This window comes from Diaporthe batatas (assembly GCF_019321695.1).
Source record: "Diaporthe batatas strain CRI 302-4 chromosome Unknown Contig00012, whole genome shotgun sequence".
Classification (NCBI taxonomy): Eukaryota; Fungi; Ascomycota; class Sordariomycetes; order Diaporthales; family Diaporthaceae; genus Diaporthe; species Diaporthe batatas.
Window position 1 is genome coordinate 1065433 of NW_025408559.1, and position 27539 is coordinate 1092971.

Sequence of the window (27539 nt, forward strand, 5' to 3'; positions counted from 1 at the left end):
AGTACTCTGTCCGTATACCAATCAACCCTGTGCGTAGTGGAATTGACTGGCTGGCTGGGCACGACATCAAAGTAGTACCTGGTGGTATCGAACATGCCCAATGCCCAATGCCCAGTCAGAGGCCGTGCGACGATCGGAAGACAATCTCTGTGTCCGACCAAATGGATGGCCTAGTGCCGCAGGTGCCCCAGCAGGGCTCGGGTTGCATCGATTGATGATGATGGTGGTGGTATAAAGCCATCGTGGCGCCCCCTCGACGGGTGGGTTTCGTTTCTGACAAGAGGACGATCCAAACCCCCATCCCATCATGTCGTCGGCCGGGTCAAGTCACCGGCGCCTGCGCCTCTAATGCAGGTGGGTAGCTACCTGGATACAAAGATGAGGTCACACAGGGGCATTGGGGCATTGGGGCATTGGGGCATTGGGGCATTGGGGCATCCAGGAACCCAAAGCCCACATGCTGCAGGGCAGGTGCGTGGTGGAGGGGTGACAAGCGCTCTGCTGCAGGAGACGGGAACTGGGGGGAGGGATCGCGCACACGAGGCCCGTCCAATGCCTGCTCAACCCCACCCGGCCCTGCGACCTGCGCCTACGGAGTTGTACTTGTTAGTATGTCGTCAGGTCTGCACACAGCTCACACCGCACGCCGCACGCAACACAATATGGAGGGCGACCGGTTCATGCAGCCCCGTTGGCCGGCGGTGACATGGTCCAGATCCAAAGCGCAAGCCTTGTCCCCCCGTGACGCCTGGCAGCGTGGCTCTTGTCTTTGCGCAGGCGGCGGGCGTGCCCTCGTGCGCCAGAAGCAAAGGGACTTGCTGTCGTGCATTAGGCCACGCTACCAGGGCTACTTTGCTCCCGTCCACGCCAGCCTACACCGCCGTTGACGGTTGAGCAGCCGATCACCGTGTTAGCCTGGCGAGTGCCGTACAGAATATCTGCAGGCTAGGCCGCTGGCCGCTAGGATATCGGGGCGTGAATCAACTAGGCGGGAAGAAGAAGAAGAAAAAAAATAATAAGCGTGTGGGCCGAGCGTTGATGGCGAAAGTGAGGCTGGCCGGGTGGTGGGCGAGGAGGACATCGGGCCAAGGTCCGCCGCCTGCCGGCTTCAGATCCACCGACACAAGTATGCCCACTTGGCTCTGTGCGGTAGTCGTAGTAGGAGTGGTCGCTGCTGACTGACTGCTTGACTGCCTGACTGCCGAGTTCGGTGGATGGCGGACGGTGTTTGGCGGACGTGGGTTGGGGCATGGGGGGATTCATCGTGTTAATAATACTACTACTGTAAGGAGCGGTTGCCATGGGAAAGATACGTGTAAATGCTAGTTGGCTCTTAGTGTGGGTTGGGCAGGTAGGTAGGCTTGGTAGGCAGGCTGGTCTGACAGACAGGCAGGCCGACAGACAGGGTCCGGGTTCAGGGGCGAACGCCATGGTTTTGCCGTCCACCCACTTGGAGGCACCACGCACACGCAGGCGCACAAGCAGCACCAGACCACTGCAGACCAAGACAGGCCCAGGCGGGCAGGCGGGCAGGCGGGCAGCCAGACAGACAGGGCCCCTGAACCTGCGCGGCGGCGGCTGGGTGCCTCGTCGAGCCCATGCAGCCCATGCAGGCAGGGCAGGGCTGCTTCAAGTAGCACTCCGTCCCCTCCCTCGGCGCCGGCTGCATCCTGTCCCTCCAACACACGCTCATTTTCTCGAATATTGCTTGACCTTTGCCCACGTACCCCGTGTTTCCTATTTCTTGCTGCTCCTGGCTCTCCAGGGCGCAAGCTGTGCCATATTTGTTGTGTCTAGTACAGCCCACTCCAGCCCACAGTCAAGGTGAGTCGCATGCTTTTCCCTCCTGGAGTCCCCCCCAAGCAACCAAGCCCCTCAAACCCAAAGCCAAAAAGCCTCGGACGGGGGCCACGCTGCTGCACTGCGCCAGCAGCCATGCCCATGCCATGTCACCCACATGCACCCTCGTGTGTCCTGCCAGCCGCCCGCCCGCCGCCCGCCGCCCGCCTTGCCATCTCGTCGCCCTTGCGTCCTCTGGGGGCGGGCCCCGACGATGGCATACATGATATGATACATGTAGCCGGTCGAGCACGGCGGGCGGGCAGGCAGGCAGGCAGGCAGGCCAGCGGGTGAGCATGGCGCAAGTGCCGCACCCAGGCCACGGCGAGGGGGGCACAATCCCCAACATGGCCCCAGCCCTCCTTGTCCGCCGTGGACAGCCCAGACACATATCCCTCCTCCTCCCCGCCTTCTGGGTGAGGTGAGGGATCAGCAGGAGCCGGCACCAGACAGGCGTGGCAGGCCTGCGTCAGCCGAGGATTTGCTTTGCTAACGTGCGTGTGCGTCAATGGCGTAGGCAGGGTCCTCAGGCGCCGTCCGTTGTCGTTGTCGTTGTCGTTGTTGTTGTACGGAGTAGTAGTTGTCGTCGTCGTCGTGTAGTGCTCTGTCGAAAATGGACCCGAACGAAATGCGATTCCGCGCCCAGCAGTCCCCCCGAAGCGATGCCACCACCATGAACTCGCTCGTCTCGCCGCCCCGGAACCGCCTCTCGCAGACCATGTCCTCCCAAGATCCCCGGTCGACCCTGTCTCGCCGTTTCACCACTGACTCGGGCCGTGTACCAACATTGTCATCATCTGCAGCCCCACGTGGCCAAGATCCTTCAGAATACCAGGTCAGTTGCCGCGCCCGCCGCCCATGTGGTGTTGCGTGTCTGTGTGGTTGCGCGCCTGGCTGCGCTTCTCCAAAACTCAATGCGCGCCGGGAGCTTGCCCGTCTCCCCCCATCTCCCGTACTGCGTACTGCCACTGCTGCCCTACGAGCCATCCGCTAATCTTGGTCCCCACGCAGACTATGCAACATCTTCAGTTGGTGCGTGTGCCCTCCCGTCCGAACCCGCGCCCGCGCCTGACCTGGGGCGATGCCGAGAAATATGCCCTCGCCCGGGGACTGCCCGTTGCCGTTGCTCGAGCCGGAAACAAGTGCTGACGTCCCGCCAGATAGAAAAGAAGCGTATGGAGTATGAGAAGATCCGCGAGCAAAAGCGCATCTTCGACGCCGAGCTGGCCAAACACGAGGTGGAGCTGGGCGCCATGCTCGAGGAGCACGGCAGGCTCTCCGGCCACCAGTCCGAGCCCACGACGCCTCCCGAGTATCGCGAGAACCCAACCGGCTTTCCCTCGGTCTTCTCCCGCCCGAACCGGTACTCTCTGTCCAGCCTGACGTCTCCGCCGGGCTTGGCCAACCGCTCCGCGCGGTCTGGCTCCGTGCTTGCGTCGCCACAGTCGGGCGTCCCATTGTCCCGCTTCGCCTTCGACGACCAGCTGCCGTCATGGTCGGTCCCAGGCTCTCGGAGGAACAGCGATGAGGATGAGAAGGAGGAGGCTGTTCGTCAGGACCCTACGTCCCACCGGTCGACCAATGCGTACGTTGACCCCTTTCGTTCCAGCCCCTACACCCGAGGTTGAGGTTGAGGTTGAGGTTGCGTTTGTGTTTGTGTTTGCGTTGCCCCTCTCTATCTCAGTGGGCTCAATGCGAGGTGCGGGCCATTGGAGTGACTGGCATGCGATTGTGGCCGTCCAGGACTATGCCCCAAGCCCGAGTTTGGCCGGGGCTGTCCGGACGTGAGACCTGGAAATGTCCCATTGTGGAAGATTCCACTATTGAATCTTCCAGTTTTGTCACCCCCTTTTGAATGCGTCTATTGATCTTTCCGTTATTACGAGCAACGTCATTCTTGGTCGGCCACGATTGCTCTTCTTTTGATGAGAATTGGTTCGTCCAATATCACAATGAAAAAGGGCATGGCCGCTTGCTGCTTCTCTTGATACTTTCCCTTCGAGCAGCTCAGACCAAAACTGCCCCATCACTATCATCACATCTTCTTCTTCGTCCTCTTCTTCTCCCCGTCACCTTCGTCCCATTGTTCCTCGTCCTATTCTTCGACTGTACGGCTGCTATCGTGTCATCGTTGCCCACATACTTAAATCCTCACACATCTTGCCGCTGCTTCCCCCTACTTTTCTTTCCAACTTGCACCTTCGAGGCAGAAAAGGGACAAGAAACTCAGCAACGTCTCCTTCTCTCGCCCTGAGACTACTTTTCTGCGGTTTCCCCTTGCACTCACATCACATACCATACACCACCTACCTACTTTCTCATATTGCGCTGCGATCTTCAGATTTCACAGGTCATCTGTGCTCTTGTGAAACCGCCTCTTGTCCAATATCCTCACCTCAGCCTTCTGGGACTTTGGCCTGTCTACCAGTTGCCGTTGCTGACAAGCACATCGAGTACAGCGTCAACAGGTACTCGATGCCCGTGACCAAGTCTCGGACAGCCTTCTACGACATCAACCTGGACCAGGCCAACACCACCGGTTTCCTCTTTGGAGACGACGACAACGTGATCGAGGGTAAGCTTTACACCCAGGCCAACAACGAGGACAACTTCCCTGTCCTCCGACGAGAACCCACCATGGTAAGTCAGAAGACGATTTCCAGCACAGTATCTACATCCTTCTCACCTGCTCTTCCCTCGCATTATTTCCACACGGCAGCGGTCATTTCGTTTTTCGGAAAGTTGCCTGAGAGCGTTTTGCTGCAGTCTATGCTGGTGGAGTCTTGTCTCCCACTTACACTTACCCTCGCCTTTTCTGCCCACACTCTGCACTTGCACCTGGGAGCTTGCATATTTTCTGCCCGTTTGGCTCACCTTCCCTGGACCTTACCTGACCTCACCTCAACTTCAACCTACCTTCCTCTTGCATTTTGTCTTTGATATTCGTCTGCATCGCACCCAGCCAAGCCCGCCATTTGCAACCTCTCGCATTCTGCCATTCCTCTTTGTACCTTGCATCTCTTGTATTGCTGTTGCGGTCAAGTCCAAGCTGTACAATACTCGGCTCGGATCGCTCAACAACATCTTGTACCAGTCTTCGTTTGTTGAACCTCATTCTTGTCTTTTCCCCTCTGAAGCCATATTCTGCCGGCGCCATTGATGCGCGTACCCTTTCCTACAATCAAAGCATCGGCCCTGCATCCTATAATTTGTTCCATCACCAGCGGGCTATCACAAGCGCGTTTGCAATCGGTGCTGCGCAGCAAAACACCTCGTCCAGTCTTACTGACGCGTCACAGTCGAACGCTTCCAGCGAGTCGTCTATCATTGCTACCCGGCCCGCGTCCTTTCGCCACTCTCTCGAGATGAAGAACATGGACCAAAAATACACCGACCCCGCGGCCGACGCGCCTGTTCCTACCAACAACGGCAGCGTCCTCACCACACCCCCCAAGTTGCAGCCCTCGTACTCTGCCAACGACATCCCTACCCTTAAGAGCGTGTCTGGGACCACCGTGGGCAGCGGCCCCAACCAGGCTGCCCAACAGCATCTTCATAATCATAACGCCAGCATGGGTCGCATCCCAGCTGGCGCCTTGCCCAGCCGTCACAGCCGGGAGCTCTCTGGTGATACACGTGACACTGTTGCTAGTGCAAACTACCAGTCCATCGGCTCGTCTTTGCACGCGAATGCGCCTTCGTTCGGTCCTGCTCTAACGCAGCCCTCCAATGTTCTTCAAGGCCCCGTCCTCACCCAGCCCTCGCAGACCCCCGTGCCTCCCATCATGGGCCCTGGCCAGGCCATGAGTCCCTACAGCACCAACAACAACGGTGGATACTATGCGCCCAACGGATATGGCAATGTTGGTCCTGCCAACGGTGGCGGCAACTACCACGGCATGCCCTTGCTTGCGCAGATGCAGGGCCTGTCTCTGAACGGAGGCGGAAACACCTACTCAGCACAGAACTACACTGGCTATGCCCCTGTCTACGCCCCTCACCAGCCGCGAGACAGCCAGCAGCGCATCATGGCGAGTCGTCGCCAGCAAGACAACGAGGGTAAGTGGACATGAATCTAGAACAGAGGCAACGTACTGACTTCCCTCGCAGCCATGAGTCGCTTCAACGGCACTACCCTCGAGTCCTACGGCGGCTCTATCTACGAGCTCTGCAAAGACCAGCACGGATGCCGATTCTTGCAAAAGCAGCTCGAGACCCGAAACCCAGATCACGTCCACATGATCTGGCTTGAGACCTGCTCTCATGTGATCGAGTTGATGACCGACCCGTTCGGCAACTACTTGTGCCAGAAGCTTTTCGAGTTCTGCAATGATGATGAGCGCACTGTCTTGGTTCAGAACGCTTCCAAGGACATGGTTCGCATCGCTCTGAACCAGCACGGCACACGAGCTCTGCAGAAGATGATCGAGCACCTGTCCAATAACGACCAGGTCTCACTCATCACCGCTGCGCTGAGCGATCGTGTCGTGGAGCTCATCCAGGACCTCAATGGCAACCATGTCATCCAGAAGTGTCTTACAAAGCTCAGCGCTCAGGACGCTCACTTCATCTTCGAGGCGGTCGGCACGAGCTGCGTCGAGGTCGGTACCCACCGCCATGGCTGCTGTGTTCTGCAGCGTTGCATCGACCACGCTTCGGGTGACCAGAAGCTTCTTCTCATCCAGCGCATCACCGAGCACGCAGTCACTCTGGTTCAGGACCCCTTCGGCAACTACGTCGTGCAGTACATCATTGACCTAAACGACTCGATTTTCACAGAGCCCGTCGTGCAGAAGTTCCACGGGAGGATCTGCCAGCTGTCTCGCCACAAGTTCAGCTCCAACGTAATCGAAAAGTGCCTTCGCTGCGCCTCGGACGCATCCAAAGATATGATCGTGGATGAGCTGCTGGCACCCAGCGAGATGGACCGCCTCATTCGAGACTCTTACGCCAACTATGTCGTCCAGACGGCGTTGGAGCACGCTACTCACTACATGAAGCAGCGCCTGGTCGATGTCATTCGCCCAATCCTGCCGACTGTTCGCTCGACTCCTTACGGACGCAAGATTCAGGCCAAAGTCTCCGCGTACGACTCGACCAACGGCCGCTCCAGCGGGCAGATGACCCCAGCGGATCCTACTCAAGGCCAGATCCCGGTCCGCCCTGCTCAGACCCGTGGCATGTCTAACACCACCTCCATTCTGGCCCCTGGTGGTTTCCAGAATGGTACCAACGGCGTGAACAACCGTGGCGCGCAGGTCTTCCCGACCAGCGCGAGTCTGACTGTGCCGCCTCCCCAGTCTCAGCACCCTCAACAATACGCGCCTCAGTTCGTCAACCACATCGCTAGCGCTCCTTATGGCCAAGGACAGGGTGCCTCTGGACCTGCCCAAGGTGGTCAGGTCTACAACGGGGCTCCGAACCCGCCCATGGCTTCTGACAACGGCGAGCAGAACTTCTTCTAGCTCGTCGCCTGATCCCATGTCGTTGCGGTCTCGGGTAGTGCTTTATCTTCTTGCTCTGTCATTTTACGGATCTCACGTTGTGGACATGAAACCTGACGACTTTTCATTACTGGCTTGTCACCCCAACGACATCACGACCACCTACCTCGTTCCCATCGCCATTCGAGCAAAAGCACTCTCTCTTGGGTGCTTTGTTGTACAATAGAGGCTCGATGGTGAACCAGAGGATCTTCTCAAGAAAGACTTGCATCTAGGGCGGACTCCTTCTGCAGGAGGACCAGCAATGATCAAGAGGCATGGCTCTTTCGCCTGTAACATCGACTGCATTGCGCGGACATGGGCAGCATAGATCTTTCCTTGGTCACCAAACCAAAACGCGTTTCTTTCCTTCTGAAATTACGAAAACGGCGTTGGCTTCTTTGGGTTTGGATCGGATTACAATGACGCGAAATCTTCATAGTCCTCATCTTCACACCAGACCGGAGGCTATGATCGCAAACGACGTCAACGACTCGAGCATCGACTTCTCTTTTCTTATTTCAAAGCAGTCCATCTGAGAGGTATCTCGGAACGACTCTTCTCGCCTTGGTTCAGTCACCCCAGAGCTCAGCTGAGATCCTACACCCTTGAGGTGCCTTGTTCAGGGATTCTCGGGTCATCTACATGACAGCTACTTGCTCTCTCGCGGGTTTTCGGAGCAGAGCCTCGGGCGTGAATCTGGCGGTTCCTTGCGCTTTTGCAAGGGCAGGCAGTCTAAATTTTCTTTCTTTGCTTTCAAAATGGTGGGAGACTCTGGATGCTGCTCTGGCGCGCACAACTGGCATGAGACGCCATGCCTACAACGTGCTCTTTGCTTGGGCACCCGCACCATTGAATACGGAAATAATTTGGCTTGGATTTGACACTTTGGTCTCATCTCCCGACTCACTTTCCCCAAAAGGCCCCCTGGGCTCCATTCAGCTGGGTCATCACCAAATTGAACGCTCTACTCTACGACATGGCAAAATTTCGGGCAGGTCATACTCACTTCTGACCGCTTCCTTTTTTTTCCGTCATGACCTGTATGTAAGGCACCTCTTCGCTTTCTTTCTCCACAGCATTTGCCGACGGCCTCACACGGAAGACTCCTTTGTAGGGAGCTTCGTGGTCTGTTTTAAGAATAGATAGCTTTCGCGCAAACAAGCTCAGGATAGGGGTCCCCAAATGAAGTGTTAATACGATAGAAGACTTGCTTGGCACATAACTCTCATTCTCGTGTTCGTGATGCCTGCCTTTCCAAGATGCTACTGGTGATGGCCCGCTGCCCTGCCCTGGAGATATACCTACCCTGCACCTTAACTAGTCGTATACGGTGCTGTCGGCACTGCTTGTCGTTCGCTTTGAAATGTATCAACTCGCCACGTGCAAGCATGGGAACCATCTGTCTCAGTCAGATCCCCCTGGAGCGGGCAGTATCTTCATAACAACGCTACCAAAGTCAACCGCAGATCATCGTCTCGACTTTGAGTTTGTCAAATGCAAGACGACAAGCGAATGCGGCATTATACTGTGGTATAGATTCCGAGCGGGGAGCTCGGTAGGATCAAGATGCTCGCTACACATCGCGGGCGTCTGACCAGGTTTGCCCCAACCGTGCTGTCCCCCTTGAGTTGCGCTCGCGGGCGGTCAGTTGGTATATACTCTGCAAGGCGCTCTGGGTTCCAGGATGCAGAGCTCCCACGGATTCCTCCCCAGCCGCCAGGGCCGAGTGGTGAGGAGCTAGTTGCAGGCCCGCAGTATCGAAGGCCATGATGTAGACATCCAGTGCATTCGTAGATCTCGGCCCCCTTGCCATTTCTTGTAACCAGGGCAATGTCCCTCAGGAAGACAGGACAACCTCAAGATACAGCTCCAAAGCAGGAGCAATGCCAACATGCCCTTGCGAAATGGCTTCCAGCCTGGTCCGCTGATCCGGCAGCCCTTCCTCGACTAGCATCCCTGGCTGCCACAGGCAGCGGGAATATGCCTAGAATGTTAACACTCTCATCTTCTGGGCTCGAACTGGCCGTCCCTGCCCGGCACAATAGCTCTAGTCGGGTTAGAGGAAATCAGCTAAAGGTGGTTGGTACTCGTGACACACGAGTGGAGATAAGACAGCAGCTTGAACAGCCAAAGAACAGGGTGCACGTATGCTACAGCGTCATGATTGAATATCAGGCGATCCAGGGACACCGCAGATTTCGATGATGTGCGAGCCGGTGGCCAGCGCACAAGTCTACGAATACCACACTTCCAGAATTGCTCAAGGACCAGCACAGATATGCACGGTTAATCGAGATCGAAAGGAGTCAAATTTGAAAATTGCATTCGGGTCGGGCAGCACAATGCCGTAATTCGTCGTATTTTGATTTGCTTTTGCTATCATGAACGCCCAAAACCTGCACATATGCGGTGCCCCTAAGAAAACGTGACCCTTTGCGAGACGGCCATTACCCTTGCCGTGACCATGAAGCACGAAACCATCGTCAAGCCACGCCCACAACCCGATCTCAGAATCCACCACCAGTACGCGGTCACCCTCCGCAGGGGCGAGCCGCTTATCGGTAGCGCCACAGGGACAGGGTGTTGTTCTTCTTCCAGGTCTTTCTGCGGCCGGCCTGGGTCTTGGTGTAGCGGTGGCCCTTGTTGAGACCACGGGACTTCTTGCCGGTAGCAGTCAGGCCACGGGCCTCGCGGTGCTTGTGGACGGGGTTGACGATCCAGTTGATGCGAGGGTCGATGCGGATGGCCTTGTGCTGGGGGTCGACGAGGATGACCTCGTAGTACTTGTAGGTGGAGTCCTGGTTGATCCAGTAGGAGTTCAGGACGCGCAGGTTGGCGCAGCGGCGGCCGACACGCTCCTCAGCGGTGGCCTTGAGGGAGCGCTGGTACTTCAGCTGGTTCACTCCCTGGTTGGTGGGCTTGCCTGTTCGTCGAAAAAGACCTGTCAGTTCACGGATCTTCTCCTGCGCTTGGGAAAAGGGGTCCTTCGCATCTGCGACAGAGACGTACCGTAGGTGGCACCCTTGGGCACAGGCCTCTTGCGACCACCGCGGCGGACGCGGACACGGTAGATGACATAGCCCTGCTTGGCCTTGTAACCGAGGCGGCGAGCCTTGTCGGGGCGCGAGGGGCGCGAGGCGCGGTGGATGACGTTCAATTGACGGAGCTATATTGATGCACTCTCAGCAAACGTTCAACGAGTGTATAGCACAGGCGGGGGGTGTTCTCGCTGGTCAAGGGTCGCCCCATAAAGGGTTGGGCCCTTGAGGAGCAAGAACAGCGGCCCCGCCCACATTGTGTTGACTTTTCAATTGAATGGTTCGGTTTCAACGTACTTCCCAGCAGCGGACTCGCAGAAGGAACTGCAGAACATCACTCTGCTTCTTCTTCTGAAGCTCCTCGACGTCTGTATTGTCACATCGTCAGCGTTTTGTTCGGAGTGGTCGGTCGGGCTCGGCAGGTGATTCGAGATCGTGAGACGTACACTTAAGGGCACCCATGGTTGCTACAAGGTTGGAACAACACAAGGTCAGTAAAATATTCCTCACGGGTGATTAGTATCCTGGATATCTTGAAATGGCGACATACCAGAACTTGAGGGTTGGCGTTGACCTGGGTGTTAATTGAGGGGGCGTTGGTTGCAGTCGGCTGGTTCGAGAGGTTGAAAAGAAGATTTTCCCAGCTACACACTCCTGAATTTCGTGTGGGTTGAGCCGCTCTGCTCTGATTCGTTCCAAGTCGTAGTGCGCCCCACATTTCCAATCACGTGCGATGCTCGGTACGTACTACTGCAGCTCTCAGGGAACCGGCTTGGCACTATCGACCCCCGACGCCTCGAGACGGCGAACGACACCTGGACCCACGCTGAAGAAACATGAGGCCTCTGGCCTTGGTGGTTTTGTTCTTGCGCCCCAGCTATCATGCAGCCATGATTTAATCGGCTCTCTAGATTAGCACACTGGTTTGTCTGCTTGGCGCTCAGCAGTCTCCTCCATAGATCACCTTTCAAGCACACTCAGCGAGCGTCGAGGTTGATGATTGCTCTCCGTCGACACTCAAGCGGTTTCTGCTGTTGGTTAGATGGAGCTGCAATGAAATTTAGCTACAAGATACTTCGTTCCAAAGCTATGAAGGCTGTGACTTGTTGTACTTGGTTGGCAAATAAGTTCAGCTTTTTCTCGCACATTAACACCCCCACAGAACTCCCATTCCTCTTCTCAAGAGCCAGCTAGACCATCCAGGACCTTTCCAAAGGCACCAACCTGGCTCTTTGCCAGCTCGCCCCAAGTGGTTCCACTCTCATTGATTGCACCTGTGCTCTTGCGGAACATGCTGACCGCCATGGTGCCCGTCTCGCTCAACCCCTTCGTGTCAGGTGTCAATAAGCGACTCTTCTCCTCTTTGGCGCTCGACGGAACGATGAGGCAGTCTACGAGGTTTTCTCCATGCTGACGTCCGTAAAGGAGCAGTTCTCGCACGCTGGTGATGTCCTCCTTCCACTGTTCTCGCAGTAGGCTAAGCCTGGTATTGTTCTGTGGTGCGTGCGAATTGGCCTGTTCATGAGCCGCGACAAGCTCGCGGCAGTTTTGGAAAATGTGTTGGCCAGCCTTGTAAAGTGGGTTCTCTTCACGAGAGGAGCGACCCTGGGCCTGGGGCTTGCCCTTGGAGCTGACATCGTTGTCCTGGTTGGCCTCCCAGGCCAGCTTGCTATACTTGTCTCTTGCGGCGTTCCTGCCCGACACGTCAGCGATCTCACCAGTGATGCGTTTGAACGGGCGATCCACGGCTTACAAGTCGCGGTTGCTTGTGTGGATGAGGTTCTGGATCTCCGTCTGCTTTGATTCAAGCTTCTGCTGGAAGTCGTCGGCGAATTGGCGCTTCTCCGTTTTCTCCTTCTCGTTGAATTTGTTTTGCCAAGCAACCCAGCCGGAGAAATGCCTTGTGTGCATAATCGAAATTCAGTCGCCGGAAAGCTGGGACAGCAGGTGTCAGGTAACAGATACTCACTGGTTGGCTTGGGTTGTCGACGTCCGAGTCTTCTTCCTCGGTCGGTCATCTGGAGATCCACGGGAACCCTCGTCATGAAGGTCAACTACCACGAGCACTTAGCGTCCATCGATCTTCGCAACTTCGTAGTAAGGGCATGCTCAATGTCTTACCCTCCTTCTTCCTCTTTCCTGCCTTGGGTGGCATTTCCAATTGAAGATCCGGCAGAAACACTCGGTCCTAGAATGCTAGTTGGATGTCTCTGCTTTTGGCAGCTAGAGTAACCTGCACGGTTGCAAGAAAAGAGGTCGAATTCTTTTGCTGTGAGTGTCTTCCGAGATTTTGCTTTCCAAAAGGCACCTGGGCAGTTAGTTGCCTGAGGTTACCTGCGGAGATAGGTGTCTAGGAAGGTAGGTCCGAGGTGGATGCCAACTTGGCCGGTTGCGAGCATCGCTCTTTCTCTAGTGGAAGAAGGAAGACCTCTAAAATTCTGCTGGAAGGTGCCCATAGAGAAAAGGTACCTAGGTCCCTAGGTAGGTAGGTAATCAAACAAGACCAATGCGCCTGTTCGAGATCAAACCCCGTATCATGTCATAAAAACCGTGCAACTAATGCGCTGCTTGCCGAGCACATATTTTGTCAATTACCTGGCGCATTGGCTGCTACGTCTGTCCAAAGGTCAGCGGTCATAGAAGTCGATCTCCACCACTGCCCCCTCCTCCCCGCCCCAAAGAAGATGAATGAATAAACAAATGAATGAATGAGATAGAATCGTCCTTGAACGACTGTCAGACGGGGGTGATACCCACCGTCTGCTTCGGAATTAAAAGGCAGCTCGGGGAACTGAAAATGAGGCTTTTCTGGGCCTTGAGTCACACTCTCAACGTTTAGACCTTCCTTCGATGACTGGTTCACTGTGTGAAGGCGTCGCATACGTTGTATATGTGTGGGGATTAGAAACGAAACCACAAACCACTCGATGATTGGTTCCGTCCACCGTGGAACAAGCTTGCAAGACCACTCTTTAAAGGCACATACATTGTCCATGTCTAGCTACAATGGTGGCTTGCGGGATTACCGAGTCTCATGAATAATGTAACTACTAGGGTATCAAACATCTCTTGTTCCAATTTCTTGCATGCAATCCACGAGTAGCCAAATCATATTTATTCTTCCAACAGCGGACAATAACCAACGCCACCGGCCAGATCAGGGGGTGGGGGGTTGATGCTCAAATGAGAGAGTGAGTGTACAAGATGCTTCTTTCCAAGGGCAAACAAAGTACGTGCGTCCTGTCCAAGCCGAGCAGAAATAGTCAGAAATGAAGAGAAAACAAAAGCAAATAGCCTTTTGGGAGTCGCCGGATTAAAAACTACGGTGCTCAATGACAGGTCCTACCCCTCTGTCTATCAACAATCGCCCTTTTTTAACACATTTGTCTTTCCAGCCATGCCGAGAGAATCCGTGAACGAGGAACTCGCGAGAAAGGAAATGCCAATTTCCCCGGTCTGTAAAATGAAAGGAAGAAAAAGCAACAAAATCTTTCCTCTTCATGAAAAGCAGATGGCCCGCCAACGCCTAACGCGAATGACAACCCTCTCTAGACAGTCTGGCATGTCATTTTCTCGTCAAAAGAAGAGCAGAGTCGCCTTGGCTCGCCCTCTTGTGTTTGTTCAAAAGTTCAAATGTTGTTGCTCGCAATCACATCTCAGGTTGGCTCACATCTGGGTGTTCCGTCCGGCCAGAGGCGATAACCGGGGTCCCTGATCTTCCTGCCTCAGCTTGCTCCTCAACAACCGGCTCCTAACGGCTGTTGAGAGACAGGCTCTGGAACGACCCAACCCAGTCGTTCTGTGTGGTCAGTGGAGAAACCGGCTGATCATGCTGCTGCGCCCCGCTCTGCAGTGGCGGGAACGCTCGGGAGCGCAGCTGATAGTCCCCACCGGGGAAGCTCGTAGGGTATGGATCCATCGAGGATGTGGCTGTGGGGGTGTAGGAGGTCGGTCTGGGTACATTTGAGAAGGAGTTATTATAATTGTAAGGGTAGCTTGGTTGTGTGAAAGGCGCCGCGGCTCGTTCGCTGCCAAACGGTGAAACGAGAGCTGGTTGGAACGGTCTGCCTGAAGACGATGAGCTGGGGAAAGCGGACTGCTCCTGCTGCTGGTTCTGACGACGGTCCGAGGAACCACCTCTGCCAACACCAACAGCGCCCGGACCAATACCGCTGGGAGTCTGCAGGCCCAGGGAAGGGCTGGCGAAGGAAGCTGGGTTAATAGCGGACATCCAAATTCTAGTCTTGTAGATCTTGAAGAGGTCGGTCACAAGAGAGTTGAAATTAATGTAAGAGTCGGCAAAGTAGTAGAAGGTTAGTTTCTTCCAGTCCCTAAGTCTATGTCAGCTTGTTTACCTTGGGCGAAACTCACGGAGCACTTACATCTGGAACTCGGCGTCGAGAATCTCCATGTTCAGGCCGTGGTCCTTAACCTTCGACTGGCAAACACGCTTCGCCTTGGCTTCGCTGCCCTCCTTCTCTCGCAGCGCCTGGACCTCGTGGGGCTGGGCGTGGCGCTTGATGAGCTTCGGCTTAAGCTCACCAGCGTTCGGTTCTTGCATGTGGTGCTGGCTCGGCGGACCCATGCCTCCTACAGCACCTCCGTGTATGCCGTTGGAAGCTGCCATCAAGCCAGCGCCGGCTCCGTCTTGGGAAACTGCAGCGTTCTGTGAGAACATCATGAGCCACTTGTAGTGCTCCTCGGCGTATATCTCCTTCAGCTCTTTAGCTGAGCCCCAGTCGACATTTTCTCTGGCCACCGTCCCAAGGTCAGTCCCTCGGTCAGCCTCGACGATGACCAAATCGCCGGGTTTCACTGTCAGCCCGGTGCCTTCTTGAATGTAGAAAACATCCGCCCGATTGCACTTGAAGAGAACAATGTGGAGCTTTTGCGCGTGGCGAGGCTGGGGCATGCCGTACAGCGCTCGGTGTGGAGAAGGGGGCCTGTTCGAAAATGGAGCCTGCAACGCATACGCCGACGGGTACATATTCGAGTAGGCCGATTGCATAAGCGCCTGCTGGGAGCTGTTGATCCCAGACGGGCCGGTAAAGTACGCGCCTGGCATCGGTTGGTCAGTTTCATCAGCCCGGCCTCGAGGCGCATTGTGACTTACCAGCATTGGCCGCGTTCAACATAGTGTTCTCGTATTGTCCGACGCCAAAATCTTGACCATCCTGGGGGCCTTGATCCTGCGCGTGTACGTGGTCGCCGATTGATCCGATAGACGGCTGCCGAGTTGGAATCTCCGCAAAGGAATGGCGTCTGCTCTGGGGAATGTCTGCCAGGCCGCCAAACCCGAGGGAGCTCGACCAGAGAGCCTTTTTGACATTCTCCAGCTGACGGTTTTCCAGGGAGAAGGAGGACCGAAATGGGCCCGCGCCGAATTCGCTCATCCTCCGACCAAAACCCCTCTTGCCTGCAAGGTCGGAAAGCTCGCCAGACTCATCCAGGTCCACGGCAAAGTCGGATGTCTCCTCCGGAACTGGGTCATGCAGACCATAGCCATTTCCTATACCGCCGAACCCAGTCGATGCTCTCGGTCTCATGCGATTAGCAGCATGGTATTGTTGTTGCTGACGCAGCATCGCATTCTCGCGCGTGAGCATCTCGATCGTCTTAGCCTCGGCTGATTGTGCCTGCGCTTGGGCAACCTCTGCGTTCCCGGCCTCGTCATCCTCGACCTCCTTTACCTTCCCCAGCATCCCGCCCTCGTTCGACATCTCACTGAGCATACTGGGCCGGGAGGGTCGGTGCTGGAGCCCAGAGTGAGGAACACCCCGGTTGCGGGACCCCATGATAGCGGAAGATCCCATCATCGCGTTGGGGGTTTCCGGGTCAAGCTGGCCGACGGAGTATGACTGAGAACGGTAGTTCTTTGGGGTCGGATGGATGGGGATGGCAAATGGTATCTGAGAGTTGGGTCCGGATTCCCTGGGCGCTGGAGATGTTTGGTGTGGGCCGCCGTCAGAGCCAAGTAATGGGTTACTGGTTGGCAGAGTCGAGCTGGGCGATGGTAACACCTCGGCCAGGCGCGCGGGCGGCTCTTTCCTGTCGTTGTTCCAAATGCCCGTCCCCCAAGTGAAGGTGTTGGAACCCAGCTGGGGCCGTCCTATGCTGGTGGCTGAGGTCGGGTGGGAGCCCCAGGCAGCGGCCCCGGACTCGGCAGAGGGGGTGCTCGGGTGCGAGGCTGTGGGCGACATGGAGCTACTCGCAAATGACCCTTTCCTCGGACGGATGCCTGCAGGCGATGTTTCGGTCAACCAAGAAGTACGACGGACTGGCTTCTGTTGCTGGAAAGGCGGTAGGTGATCTTGACGATGGGCGTCGGCCTCCTCGTCTGAGCTAGCAACGGCCTCGGAGATCGAGTCAGGCGTGGCCCGCCGGACATTGAGCTTGTCCAGCAGGATAGCTTGGCTGCTTGGAGCAACACCTGGCGGCAGACTACCTTGACCAGGCTTGTTCTGCTGGCCGGATTTGGTGACACCGGAGCTCATCGTCTATGCTGTAGAATATTAAAGATGAAGTGAAGGTGGCAAAAGTCAAACATCGAACAGCCTGGGGTGCGGATGGATGGCGCCAGAGACCCGGGCAGCCCGTGGTACGGCGACAGTCAGGCGGAGATATGTCTGGTGAAGCTGACGATGGTCGATGGGTTGACTCAGCAGCTCGACCAGATTGCCAGGGTACGGAGCGACAAGATGGCCAGGGCGGCGACAGCTGATGGTGAGACTGAAGTCGTCTTGTTAGCAGTTGACCCAACATGGGGGTGGTGGTCGGGTTGTCGCATAGCTCTGGAGTCAGGAGCGGGGGACATTGGTGGGGTGGGTGGGTGCAGAAGGCAGGCGAGGATACACGCACCTTGACTGCGACGTGCGAGAGCTACGGCGAGGGCGACAAATTCTGGACGTCCGGCCTATTACCCAAGCGAGAGGGCCAAGAACAAAAAAGGATCGGGCTCATAGATTGGAGTGCGACAGGTGTTGACTCGAGGCCAAGGGAACAATAGGAACAGCCCGAGTCGGACAACAATGCCGGCCAGAGCAGGTAAGTTATGTGAGATGCGACAGGCAATGGCAACAAGTATGTGTCGAGGGAAGGGAAAGACAGGAAGCGATCGTCGTCAGGGCTGTCTGTCTAGGAGTGTATTTGTGCGGGCTCAGACGAGGCAGGGTGCAGTTATTCTGTGGGGGAGGGCGGCAGGCTTGCAGCTCTATCAGGTGGGTTTTGGTTCCTGGTTAGATGCTCAACGACGAGAGTGAGTGGAGGGCGTTCGCATCTCGAATGACGATCCTCTTGCGCGGGTCTGTCTTTTTCCCAGGGGACCGATTTGCGACGATGATCTATGCGCCCATCTTTCAAGTCTTCCTCTCCTTTGTGTCTTTCTTGCCCTGGCGCGCCCAGAGGCGGATGGAGTGCGAGATGCCCAAACTCGCTGCGTGGTGTGTGTTCTTGTGCTGCAGTTCTTGCGCTGCAGGGCTGGCGATCAGGACGTCAGGTGGGAGAGGAGGCAAGAGGTTGTTGGGAGGTGGGAGGTGGGATGTGGAGGAGGGAAGGACGTGTGAAAGGGTGGATCGAGGACAGGCAGGAAGGACGAGGATGGTAGATGTGCTTGGTGTGCGCGAGTGTGAGTGTGAGTGTGTGTGTGTGTGGGAGTCAAAGTCCAGTCAAGAGCTGCTTGGCCTGACCTTACCTGCACCTGCAAATGCGGAGGACCTGCGGAGAGGGAGCAAGGCATCAGAAGGCAACCTTGAGAAAGGTTAAAAAGGCAGCCCAGCCCGGCCAACCTAGCCTAAGCCGACCCGGACCTTGGGCCTTGACCTAGTGTAGACCTGAACCTGAACCTGAACCTGGAGGCGAGTGAGAGCTACCTGCACCTGAGCTGGTTGGACCCATGGGCCCAGTTGCCCAGGTGCTTGCTTGCTCGCCCCGTCGCCCGCCGCCCGCGCCCCAGGGTGCACTCCACCCAAGTCCGTCCTGACTGCCTTCGCCCTTGCCCTTGCCCGCCCGCAGGCCCGCCAGCTCGTCTGCAGCGGCGCACGACGAGTGCAGGACTGGCTGGGCGGGGCTTCGCCTGGTGGGTGGGCTGGTGGGTGAGGGGTCCCCCCTACTAGCCCAGCCGTTGCAGGCCGTGAGGTGACTGGTCAGGCCGGTCTGGTGTCCCCAGCAGGGGGGGTGACCCTTGTGGAGAACTGGCGCGTGCCTCCTCGTCTGGACGACTGATGAAAGCCCGCCAGCCCGCCCGTCCGCCCAGGTGCCAGGAGAGCCCCGGAGCCCCAGGTGGTGTCAATGCACCCCTGCAAGGTTCGCAAAGCTGGCTGGGAGATCCAAGGCTAGTCAAATCCACCAGCAGCTCGATCGGAATCGTCGTGCTTAGTACGACACATGGATGCGTTTCTCATGATTTTGTGTGGTATTCTGTTTGTGTGTGTGGCAGGTAGACGCGCGAGACCTGGGGCTTTGGCCAACGTCTCGCATCTTGCATCTTGCATCCTCCGTTTTGCTTCTTGGTCGCGAGTGCGCACACTCGTGCCCAAGACAAGAGGAGGAGGGCTGCCTCTCCATGTGAACATCTGTAGTCTACTGTGGTAGATATTTGATGAGCCATGCTGTGGTACGTGCTACACAGTATATTGTGCATGCACACCCACCCAGGTATATATACTTAAGTACCTATGTACTAAGGTATCCGCATCCGCCACTCCATGTAAAATCATACCATGCCCGGTGTCCACGCCATCTACTATATAGTACTGTGTAGCCATCTGCGCCGGCTTGGACGTGGCTAGACACGAGGCCGGCGACCCGTCGGTTGAGGCTGAAATTGGCAGGAAAGGAGGAGTGCATGGGTGGGCTGAGATTACACAGTATGATATGCAGTACATCTCACTGCCGCAACAGGCGGCGGCGGCTCTTTGGGGAGGCAGGAAGGTAGTAGATACTTACGTACCTTGGTACCCTCCTCACTCACACACACCCAGCCCGTACGGAGCCGCCACCTGGGCTGCCTGGGTAAAGACGTCGCTCATTCGACGGCGTTTATGCCTCCACCCCCTGCCGCCAGAAGTGTCTTGATATGTCGCAGACCATGCTCGGAACGTGGTGGAAACGGCAGCATCTGACCACAATCGACAGCGCCCAGTGGGCAGACTGGCAGACGGCATTGTCCCATATGGCACCGGCACTACTGTGCGATGTAGGTAGGATTCTCCAAGGGTGCTGCGGGCCAGTCCAGATGCTCCATTATGCATTGCATTGCATGGCATCGTTGCCTTCCTCCGCCCATGATACCCCTTCCCCCACTCGGTCTGTTCTACCTGCGGTCCATTGCAGTAGTGGCTGGTCTGGAGCTGCAGGTGCTCGTGCCCTCCCTCTGGCCCTCGTGCCCTCCTCCTGCCTTCCTCCCGCCCTCCTCTTCGCTTTGCCAGTCAGCCCAGCCAAGCCCAGCTCATTCGTTCATCTCTAATCCAACAATAAATCCCCATCCCCCCTCCCCCCATCCCATGCCATCCAAAGCGCATCTCCATGGTCGATGCATGCCCAAAGTCTACATGAGTATGGCTTTTGTGGGCACGACACACACACATCATCACGGCGGGTGACAGCGCGTTACAGTCGATATTCCAACAAGATATTCCACAGCGGCTTGGTTGACACAGCTAGCAGTGGGACAGCCCGGCAGCGCGCCCAGCACGAGGCAGGGCCAAGAGCCCAGGCAGGAGGAGGCCAAGCTTCCAGGGACCCCCCTGACCCGAAGCTGGGAGACTCGGAAATGTGACCAGGGGCCCTGCATGTGCCCAATCACACGCGGCTTCCCCGCAATTCCCACTTAGCATGATCCCGTCTAGCGGCGATCGTCGATCCAGAGTCCAGACTGCCTCAATACCTGAACTGCCAGACAGGCCAGACAGCCAGTCAGCCCAGTCCACCAGTCCATAGCCACCAGTTCCCACCCGCTGCATGCATGCAATGGGCGTGACAGGCGGCAGACTGACTGACAGACAGAGTGGCAGACAGACTGGAAGTCGCCTCTCCAGTGTCGTAGGGCCACCCGCGGCACTTAGCACCATCTTCTTCCGTTCGCCGCAGCAGTCGGACCCGAGAAAGCCGGTTGCTACATGTGGCCTATGCATCTCTAATGAAAACCACAGGAAACAAGCCACCATGTGCGGTCTACTGACGCTCGGTAGACGCGTGGCGACGATCTTCAGTTCATTCTGACGACGGGGTTGCGAGGGGACGGGCCTAGCCCTCGACCCAAATGCTCTCCCGCCCTCGTCCCCGTCATCCCCCGAGTCCCCCTCAAGCCCCTCTCCCTCAGCTCCTCGACATCAGACGGCCCAGGCAGGGAGCTGTGCGAGCCGCCTCTCCTACACCACCCAGCCGGCAGCTCTTGTCTGCTGCTCGCGTGCCGTTTATGCGCTACGGTGCTGTGCTATATTCCGCTGCGCGTTCTGCGCCCGCTGCCCGCTGCCCGGGTCACACACGCACGTATACTCCGTACTTACACGCCACCAATCCCCCTTTCGTCTGGGCTCGGGAGCCAGGGGCACCGTTGACGGTCGCCAATCCATGCATGCCGTGGGAGCCGCCCTGGGCCCTTGGCCCCTAGCTTGCAAGCTAGACGCATGAGGCACTGGATGCGCGCAGCCAGCCCAAGGAGTCTGGGTCCGTCTTGAGAATTCTTGTTTGGGCAAGTGGCACTGTCAGCTGAGAGGTGCTATGATGGACGGCCACACAAGTGATGATCAGCGCAGCACTGGTCGTCAGGTCGTTCGCGCCCGATGCAGCAAAGATCCGGGATGCGTCGTAGGAGCCCCAACTCAATCGCAAGCATGCTTGACGGGCCTCCGAAGCGGGGTAGGGACCCTGGCGGAAAGTCAATCAATCCACGATGCCATCAGCTGGCTGGCTGGCTGGTTCTCCGCGGACGCCACCGGGCCCCTGACCTTGACCTTGACCTTGGACTTCTGTGCTAGGCCGCCATCAGACGGACGGGCTGTCTTTGTGTCGCTTTCCCACTGTCCCACACCCCTCCTTCGAAAAGGCCGAACGGAGCGGAGCGGCAGCTTGATGTTTTGCACACAGCTCTGGCTCAACTGGATCTAGGACAGCCTTTTCCTTCACCGACCCGCCACGGCGACATTACACCAGACCTCAGCACGCGTTTCCAATTGGAAGCACGGGCCGGCCACTGTGACCCCGGCTGAGAAACGGCTGATGACGAGCCGGTTGCCTTTCATGCATAAGCCTGAGCCCTATGGACTGCCTAGCTATGGCCCGAAACAAGCACTGCAGTCGCGCCAGCTGCGCGCCCGCCGAACGCCGTTACCAGACTCCAGGGTTATGGCACAGGCATCCAACTACCGTTCCAGGTGGGATCAGAGGCCCACGATCCTGACGATCTGTTCAAACCCCGGATTCGTCGCACAGACATGCCTGGGTCGGGCCTGCAATCAGGGCCCCTCGACCTCCCCTCCCAGCCCTGGGGTCGGTGCCCCAGTGCCCCTAGGCTCGACCGGAGAGGGCTTGGCATGATCAGCTGCAAAGCTTTCCCATGCCAGGACATCTGCTGTGCGTCTTTGACTGGCTCCGACACTGGCGGGGGTTTTCGAGGGGGCCTAGCTTCGCGGCTCTGGCAGCGCCGGTGTGGCTGTCGATCATGTACTATATTATGAAACACACATGTGCTGGCGGCGGCATCGATGTATGTTGTCTTTGATGCCGGGCCTAAATGATTCTGCGTAGCACCACAACGGTCGGAGTTTAGTACTGACGCTGTCACGCATGCCGAGAATGGTATCACAAGCCAGGGCACCACCTTCTTGCTCTCGTCTGCTGGGGCGGCGCCAGGCCAATCGCAAGTGCTGTTGACACAGGCCGTGTCACGTTGATCCGCGGCCCGCAGCAGACAGCATATCAAAGCACAACGCTCTCACGACGTGTTAGGTATTGGCCGGATAAGGTAATCGGAGGTTACGAGGGAGGCGGTCATGAGACAGGAGGTTTGGTACGGGTCATCCCAAATGGTGTCGTAAGAAAAAGGACTTGACACATTCTCGCACTCTGTCGCGATTGGGATATTTCAATGGTCGATTGGGTTTTAAGTTTCAATGCCCTTAGCTGGCTCCTTGCTTCTGGCATCCATTTTGAAACGCCAAAGCCAGTACAACACTACTTGTTGCCGTCAGGCACCGTCCTACAGTGACCCAAGATCAGCCAGTCAAACACGAGATGTTTGTCCTCCGAGACCCGGCAGAATGATCTGACGGGTGGGCCGTTGCTGTCCTTTTTACAGTTGGCCTCAGCACGCGTTGCCACCGACGGTTCTGGACCAGCTGCCGAGAATGCGAACAAGTGACCAGTCCTGTGTCCATTTTGCGCGCGGCATAGCCGTTCGGGAAGCATCGTGTGAACCCAAGAGGAACGGCGAGCGAGCGTCTGTTACATCAGGCCAAAGCCAATTCTGCGTGTCGAAAAGAATGCCTTGTCTCGTCTATTAGAACCGCCGATATTATACCATTCTGTCTCTTGTGTGTTCCAGGGCCTATCCCGGCAGCCCTATCTTAACTTTTGCAAGGGCGCACGAATAGTTGAAGCACGCATGCTGGGGGGGGGGGGGGACGAGCGCGCGGTGAAGGCCTTTTTCAAGCAACATGGTCGATGGAGCCCTTCCCTGGTGACGTGGGGGGTACAGTGCCCTTCTGCTGCTTGAGCCTCTCCTCGAACTTGGCGAACTCCTTCAATGCTATCTCCTCCTCCTCATCCATGACCTGAGTAACGCCCTTTACCTCCTCGATCTGAGGTGAACAGTCAGCAACGGGACCGCTTATTGTGGGATTTCGCCCCGGGGGAATGGATAGGGGGTGACTAACGTAGTGCATCAACATGCCCTCTATACCGTTCTTCAGCGTGACCGTGCTGGAGTCACAAGTCCGGCATGCACCGCGCAGCTTCAACAGGACGTTGCCGCCCTCGAAGCCGCGGAACTCGATGTCGCCGCCGTCCTCCTGGATGGCCGGCCGGATGCGCGTCTCTAGCAGCTCCTTGATCATGCCGACAACCTCGTCGTCGTTCTCGTCGTAGGCGAGGCTGTCGACCTCGCCCTCGCCGGCGGCCTCGCCACCCTCCTTCTTCTCGGAGACGTTGACGATGCTCTGGCCGCTCGTGATGGCCTCGGTGGTCTGGGCAAAGATCTCGGGCTTGATGTGCGCCCAGTTCGCGTCCTCCTCCTTTGTCACGGTGATGAAGTCGGTGCCGAAGAAGATGGACTTGACGCCGTCGACGTTCATAAGCTGGGCGGCCAGCGGGGACGGGTAGGGGGGCGAGATGGTGCTGCGCGGGTTCAGGTACTCGATGAAGGGGGTGTTGATGTTCTCGGGGAGGATTCGTTGGTTGGGGAGGAACTTGAGGGCGTCTGGGTTCGGTGTGGGCTCGATCTGGATGAAAATTGTCCTTTTACCCAGAGTAGTCCGCACGCCGGGCAGCGATGACCTCGCTGCAGGGAGTTGTGGTCGCTGCCCGGCTGCGAAGGGGGGATGCGTCGAGCCTATGCTGGAGAATGGCATCCGGGAGAGCCGGCCGAAGCTCGGGCCGGCTCGAGTGTGTGACGGCCTCGCCGCTGCAAATAAAGTGCCTGACGGCCTGCTTAACCTCCTCAAAATCATCTTAAATGGTCTGGGTCGTAGGTAGGTGGGAAAGTATAGGAGAGTGGCAGCATTGGCAGCCGCAAAGTACTGTTAAAAAAGGGCCCTGGCGTTGCTTACAAAATGCGCGAGAATTATTTGCCCCGAGGAGCCTGCGTCATTGCTTGGCCCGGGCTGCCTGCGGAGGAGGTGGGACCTATTGATAACGAAATCTGGGCGGTGCGATCTTCCGAACTTCCCCAGATTTCTGAGCGCCCAGTAAGAAATAAGCGCAGTCATTGAGCAACGGTGCGTGGGGTGGAGGGGACCCCTGCTAAAAATGTCGGCCCTTCCAGTCAAATTTCAGATCACCCTGCGCCTCTCCATCCACATCAGGAACAACAACAGCCAGCACCAAGCGCCTCGACACGACCAACCAGCCTTTTATCTGCACAGTGCCACCTGCACCTTACCGTTCGCGTGTCCAATTGCTATTCGGCATTACAATTGTGATCATGTCAGTGGATGCGCAGGGCGCTCCGAACGAGCCAGACGGTCGGGCACCCCCAACCGATAAGAAGGCCGAGGGCGATACCGCAGCACGCGAACAAGCACCGCGCGACGCGACAGCAGAAGCCGTTGAGGAGGAAGTGCCACCGCCAAAGCCACAGCCCAAGCCCTGCGGGATATGTGAGAAGGAGCCAGGAAAATACAAATGCCCTCGCTGCTCTATTCCCTAGTAAGGCGCCAACCCCCACCCCCCACCCTCCAGCCCGCCCACTCCAGCCTTCTGACCATCCGTCCTCCAGCTGCTCAGTCGCCTGTTTCCGCCCCCACAAGGAGAATCACCCACCGGTCGAGGCCCAGCCGGCGCAGCCGCCCCCCAAGCCAACCGAACCGGGAACCAACGACGATAGCAGGCCCAATAAGCGCAAGGCCCACCCCTTCAACATACTGGACGACTCGCCCGAGCTGGCCCAGCTCTTCAAGAGGTACCCCAGCCTCCCGACCAAGTTGACCAACATCCACGTCGCGACGCTGCCGCCCGAGGACGAGCAGCCCGGCCGCGGCGGCCTCCCCTGGAACCTGCAGCAGGCGCCTGGCTACCAGCATAAGAAGCCGAGGTGGACACACGACCTGGGCCTGCGCCGCGGCAAAGAAGCCTTGCGCAAGGCGAGGACAGACCCCGGCGAGGACGGGGACGCCGTGAGGGAGTACTGCGAGCTGGTCCTGCACCTGCTGTCCAAGCAGGAGGCTACGGGCGGCGTCACGGACCTGGTGAGGGAGCAGGTCATGAAACAAGACGTGCAGCTCATTGAGAAGCTGATGGAGGCGGAATCCAAGTTCACCTGATCTCGGGGCGTGGGACATCTCATGTTCCGATGACTTCTTCCTATGCTACAACTACAACCTTGGTCAAGACATGGTCTGGACGTTCTCGCGTTGAATCAGAGTCAAATGAATCGGTCAAGGGCGCGGTGAAGAGATCAATGTTGTATGTGTATTATGCATCTTGTCTCCGGCATCTTGCCGCTTCCCATGCAGGGGCCCGCTAATGCGCTAGTAGTTTCGAGAAGACTCCAGATTTCCGGTTCACTACTACGTGACGCCCATCCATCGCGGTGTCGCACCGTGTCCGGTCGACCTTGGACACCTGTTCTGGCCCTGGCCCGGGCCCTTCACCCCCGAGTCTCAACTTGAGCACGGCGATGGGGCTCATCCGTTTGAGGAGTTGCAGCCTCCGCGGCTTGGTCCCTGCAGAATCATCCTGCGTCCAATCCGGAGGGCAGAGCTCCTTGGGATCGCCCGACCGCCCCCTCGCCGGCTCGCTGGAGCTGTTCAGCACCACGGAGTATTTCCCTGCCTGTTGCGCCGCCCCGTGATCCTGCCTTGCGCCGTGGTGTTTCCGCGCAGAGGCCGCGTTGGGTTCCCGCGGGACGTGGACGTATGTTGCGCTGGAGTCGGTCGAGTCGTGGGGCGAGTGGCCGGTAGCAGGCTTGGTCCGGAAGACCCATCTTGTTGACGTCTTGGGGCCGGCCAGGAGGGACGACCGCTTGCTGTCCCGGGGAAGTGGGTTGCCCCGGGGGTTGGGCAGGCTCGTTTCTGATCCTTGGAGCTTGCCGCTCAGCTGCAGATCCTCGAGTTGTCGCTCCGCTATGACGATGTTCAGCCGCCTGCTCAGGTCGACGGGGTCGAGTGGCTGTGATTTCTTCTGAGGCCCTCGCTGGCCCTTGACCTTGGATGCTCTCATTGCTACGGGCCTGAATTGGGTGTGTAGCATTGTGAGAGCGTGTGAAAGAGGTGAGAGGTTGATAGAGTGGGTTTGGGGTTGGTGGTGGGTGCGTATAAGTGGGCGTCTTGGTACCCTCACTGCCGTGCTCGGTTGGACGGCGGCGTTGACAACGGCGGTGGGCAGGCACAAAGAAAAGGCGTTGTTCACATGCAATTCGCGTACTACGGGTGGTATAGACGGGAGGGCAAGGGGGCGAGCCAACGCCTGAAATCCCACGGCGGCGGGGAGAGCAAGCCTATTATTCAAAGGAAAACAGGATCGAGGCAAGGGATGCGGCTAAGAGCGATCAGATGCCTGCCCTGCAAAGGCGCGGGTCCGGTGACCTCGACGGGCCTGGTCCTCCTGGTCCTCCTGGGAAAAGGAAGGGCGACCCGGGGCCTGGGGCCTGGGGCCTGGGGCGGGCCTGGGGCCTTGGGCATGGGGCAAACTGGGGTGCCCGGGGAACGGTGGCACGGGTGGGTGCCAACCATTGCGGGACTTGCCAGAATGCAGACTAGCTCGTACGGTGTAGCGCTCACGAGTCGCGAATCCGGCCGGGTTTGCAAATCTTGCTGTGGCGGCAACCGTACCATGGTAGCTGGGTAGCGGCATGCCTGGTGGAATGCGAATGATATGCGATGGAGGTATGCGCCAGGGCAGCAGCATGGTTGCGGCAGCAGCGTGATTCCTGTCCTGACCGCTTCTGGTGCGTTCGTGCGAGGGCCAGTTAGTTACCCTCACTAAGTACCTAGCTTACTTGGTACCCTCTCTACCTGTGTAAGCACCTTTTATCACCCCCCTCTCTACTGTGTTGTGCCTCGAGCTACGATTGATTGTGCTGTCGCCATGCCCTTTCTCGGCACAACAGACCGTCATATCTCGCAGCTTTCTCTGTTGCTGCATCTGCTGCATCTGCAGGATGATGTCGCGTGCTGTCTTGAGGGGTGGCTCAATGGGGATGTCTGCATGGCTACGGGGTAGTATGTATACTAGAGCAAACCTGAATGGTGGAGACTGGCAGACTGGGCAGCCTGGAGGGGGGTGTGGGAGACTGGGGATGACTGGGGCCGCTGGGGTTGGGGCGAACTGCCCTGGTGGACTGCTGGGCCAGTGTGCCAGTTGGGCCAGTGTGCCTGTGTGCCTGTGTGCGAGCAGACAAGAGCAGGACCCTCCTGCAGGTTACTGTGTACAACATTTGAACTTGCAGCCCCAGGACCCCACAATAAACCCCATCCGTGAGAGGCTCTGATCGACAGGAAATGGCGCCTGCAGGTTGCAAGCA

The 27539-nt window shown here is 57.5% G+C and overlaps 7 protein-coding genes across 7 annotated transcripts; 2 read left to right on the forward strand and 5 right to left on the reverse strand.

Annotated features, from left to right (window-relative positions):
* Window positions 1–1455: 1455 nt before the first annotated feature.
* KVR01_009973 (uncharacterized protein) lies at window positions 1456–8542 on the forward strand. The gene is made up of 7 exons (XM_044785424.1): window positions 1456–1824; window positions 2357–2674; window positions 2851–2871; window positions 3000–3424; window positions 4299–4479; window positions 5139–5898; window positions 5950–8542. Exons 2-7 carry the CDS (start codon window positions 2453–2455, stop codon window positions 7302–7304), a joined length of 2964 nt encoding a protein of 987 aa, XP_044641221.1. The 5' UTR covers window positions 1456–1824; window positions 2357–2452; the 3' UTR covers window positions 7305–8542.
* A 1079-nt stretch (window positions 8543–9621) lies between these two features.
* Window positions 9622–10997, reverse strand: KVR01_010029 (uncharacterized protein). Its single transcript, XM_044781532.1, has 5 exons — window positions 10914–10997; window positions 10810–10830; window positions 10661–10731; window positions 10335–10491; window positions 9622–10248 (listed from the first exon to the last, which is right to left on the reverse strand). The coding sequence occupies exons 2-5, from the start codon at window positions 10823–10825 to the stop codon at window positions 9881–9883; spliced, it is 612 nt and encodes a 203-aa protein (XP_044641277.1). The 5' UTR covers window positions 10826–10830; window positions 10914–10997; the 3' UTR covers window positions 9622–9880.
* A 545-nt stretch (window positions 10998–11542) lies between these two features.
* On the reverse strand, window positions 11543–12518 carry KVR01_009998 (uncharacterized protein; the record flags this gene model as incomplete). Its single annotated transcript, XM_044783020.1, has 4 exons — window positions 11543–12056; window positions 12117–12263; window positions 12333–12417; window positions 12485–12518. The coding sequence occupies 4 exons, from the start codon at window positions 12516–12518 to the stop codon at window positions 11543–11545; spliced, it is 780 nt and encodes a 259-aa protein (XP_044641246.1).
* An 817-nt stretch (window positions 12519–13335) lies between these two features.
* KVR01_010014 (uncharacterized protein) lies at window positions 13336–18179 on the reverse strand. Its single transcript, XM_044786925.1, has 4 exons — window positions 17222–18179; window positions 15477–17092; window positions 14746–15421; window positions 13336–14694 (listed from the first exon to the last, which is right to left on the reverse strand). The coding sequence occupies exons 2-4, from the start codon at window positions 16855–16857 to the stop codon at window positions 14115–14117; spliced, it is 2637 nt and encodes an 878-aa protein (XP_044641262.1). The 5' UTR covers window positions 16858–17092; window positions 17222–18179; the 3' UTR covers window positions 13336–14114.
* Window positions 18180–23007: 4828 nt separating this feature from the next.
* Window positions 23008–24027, reverse strand: KVR01_009784 (uncharacterized protein; the record flags this gene model as incomplete). The annotated part of the gene is made up of 2 exons (XM_044785048.1): window positions 23008–23160; window positions 23236–24027. 2 exons carry the CDS (start codon window positions 24025–24027, stop codon window positions 23008–23010), a joined length of 945 nt encoding a protein of 314 aa, XP_044641032.1.
* A 473-nt stretch (window positions 24028–24500) lies between these two features.
* KVR01_009951 (uncharacterized protein) lies at window positions 24501–25338 on the forward strand (the record flags this gene model as incomplete). The annotated part of the gene is made up of 2 exons (XM_044791947.1): window positions 24501–24675; window positions 24803–25338. The coding sequence occupies 2 exons, from the start codon at window positions 24501–24503 to the stop codon at window positions 25336–25338; spliced, it is 711 nt and encodes a 236-aa protein (XP_044641199.1).
* A 199-nt stretch (window positions 25339–25537) lies between these two features.
* KVR01_009991 (uncharacterized protein) lies at window positions 25538–26266 on the reverse strand (the record flags this gene model as incomplete). The annotated part of the gene is made up of 1 exon (XM_044785254.1): window positions 25538–26266. One exon carries the CDS (start codon window positions 26264–26266, stop codon window positions 25538–25540), a length of 729 nt encoding a protein of 242 aa, XP_044641239.1.
* Between the last annotated feature and the right edge of the window lie 1273 nt (window positions 26267–27539).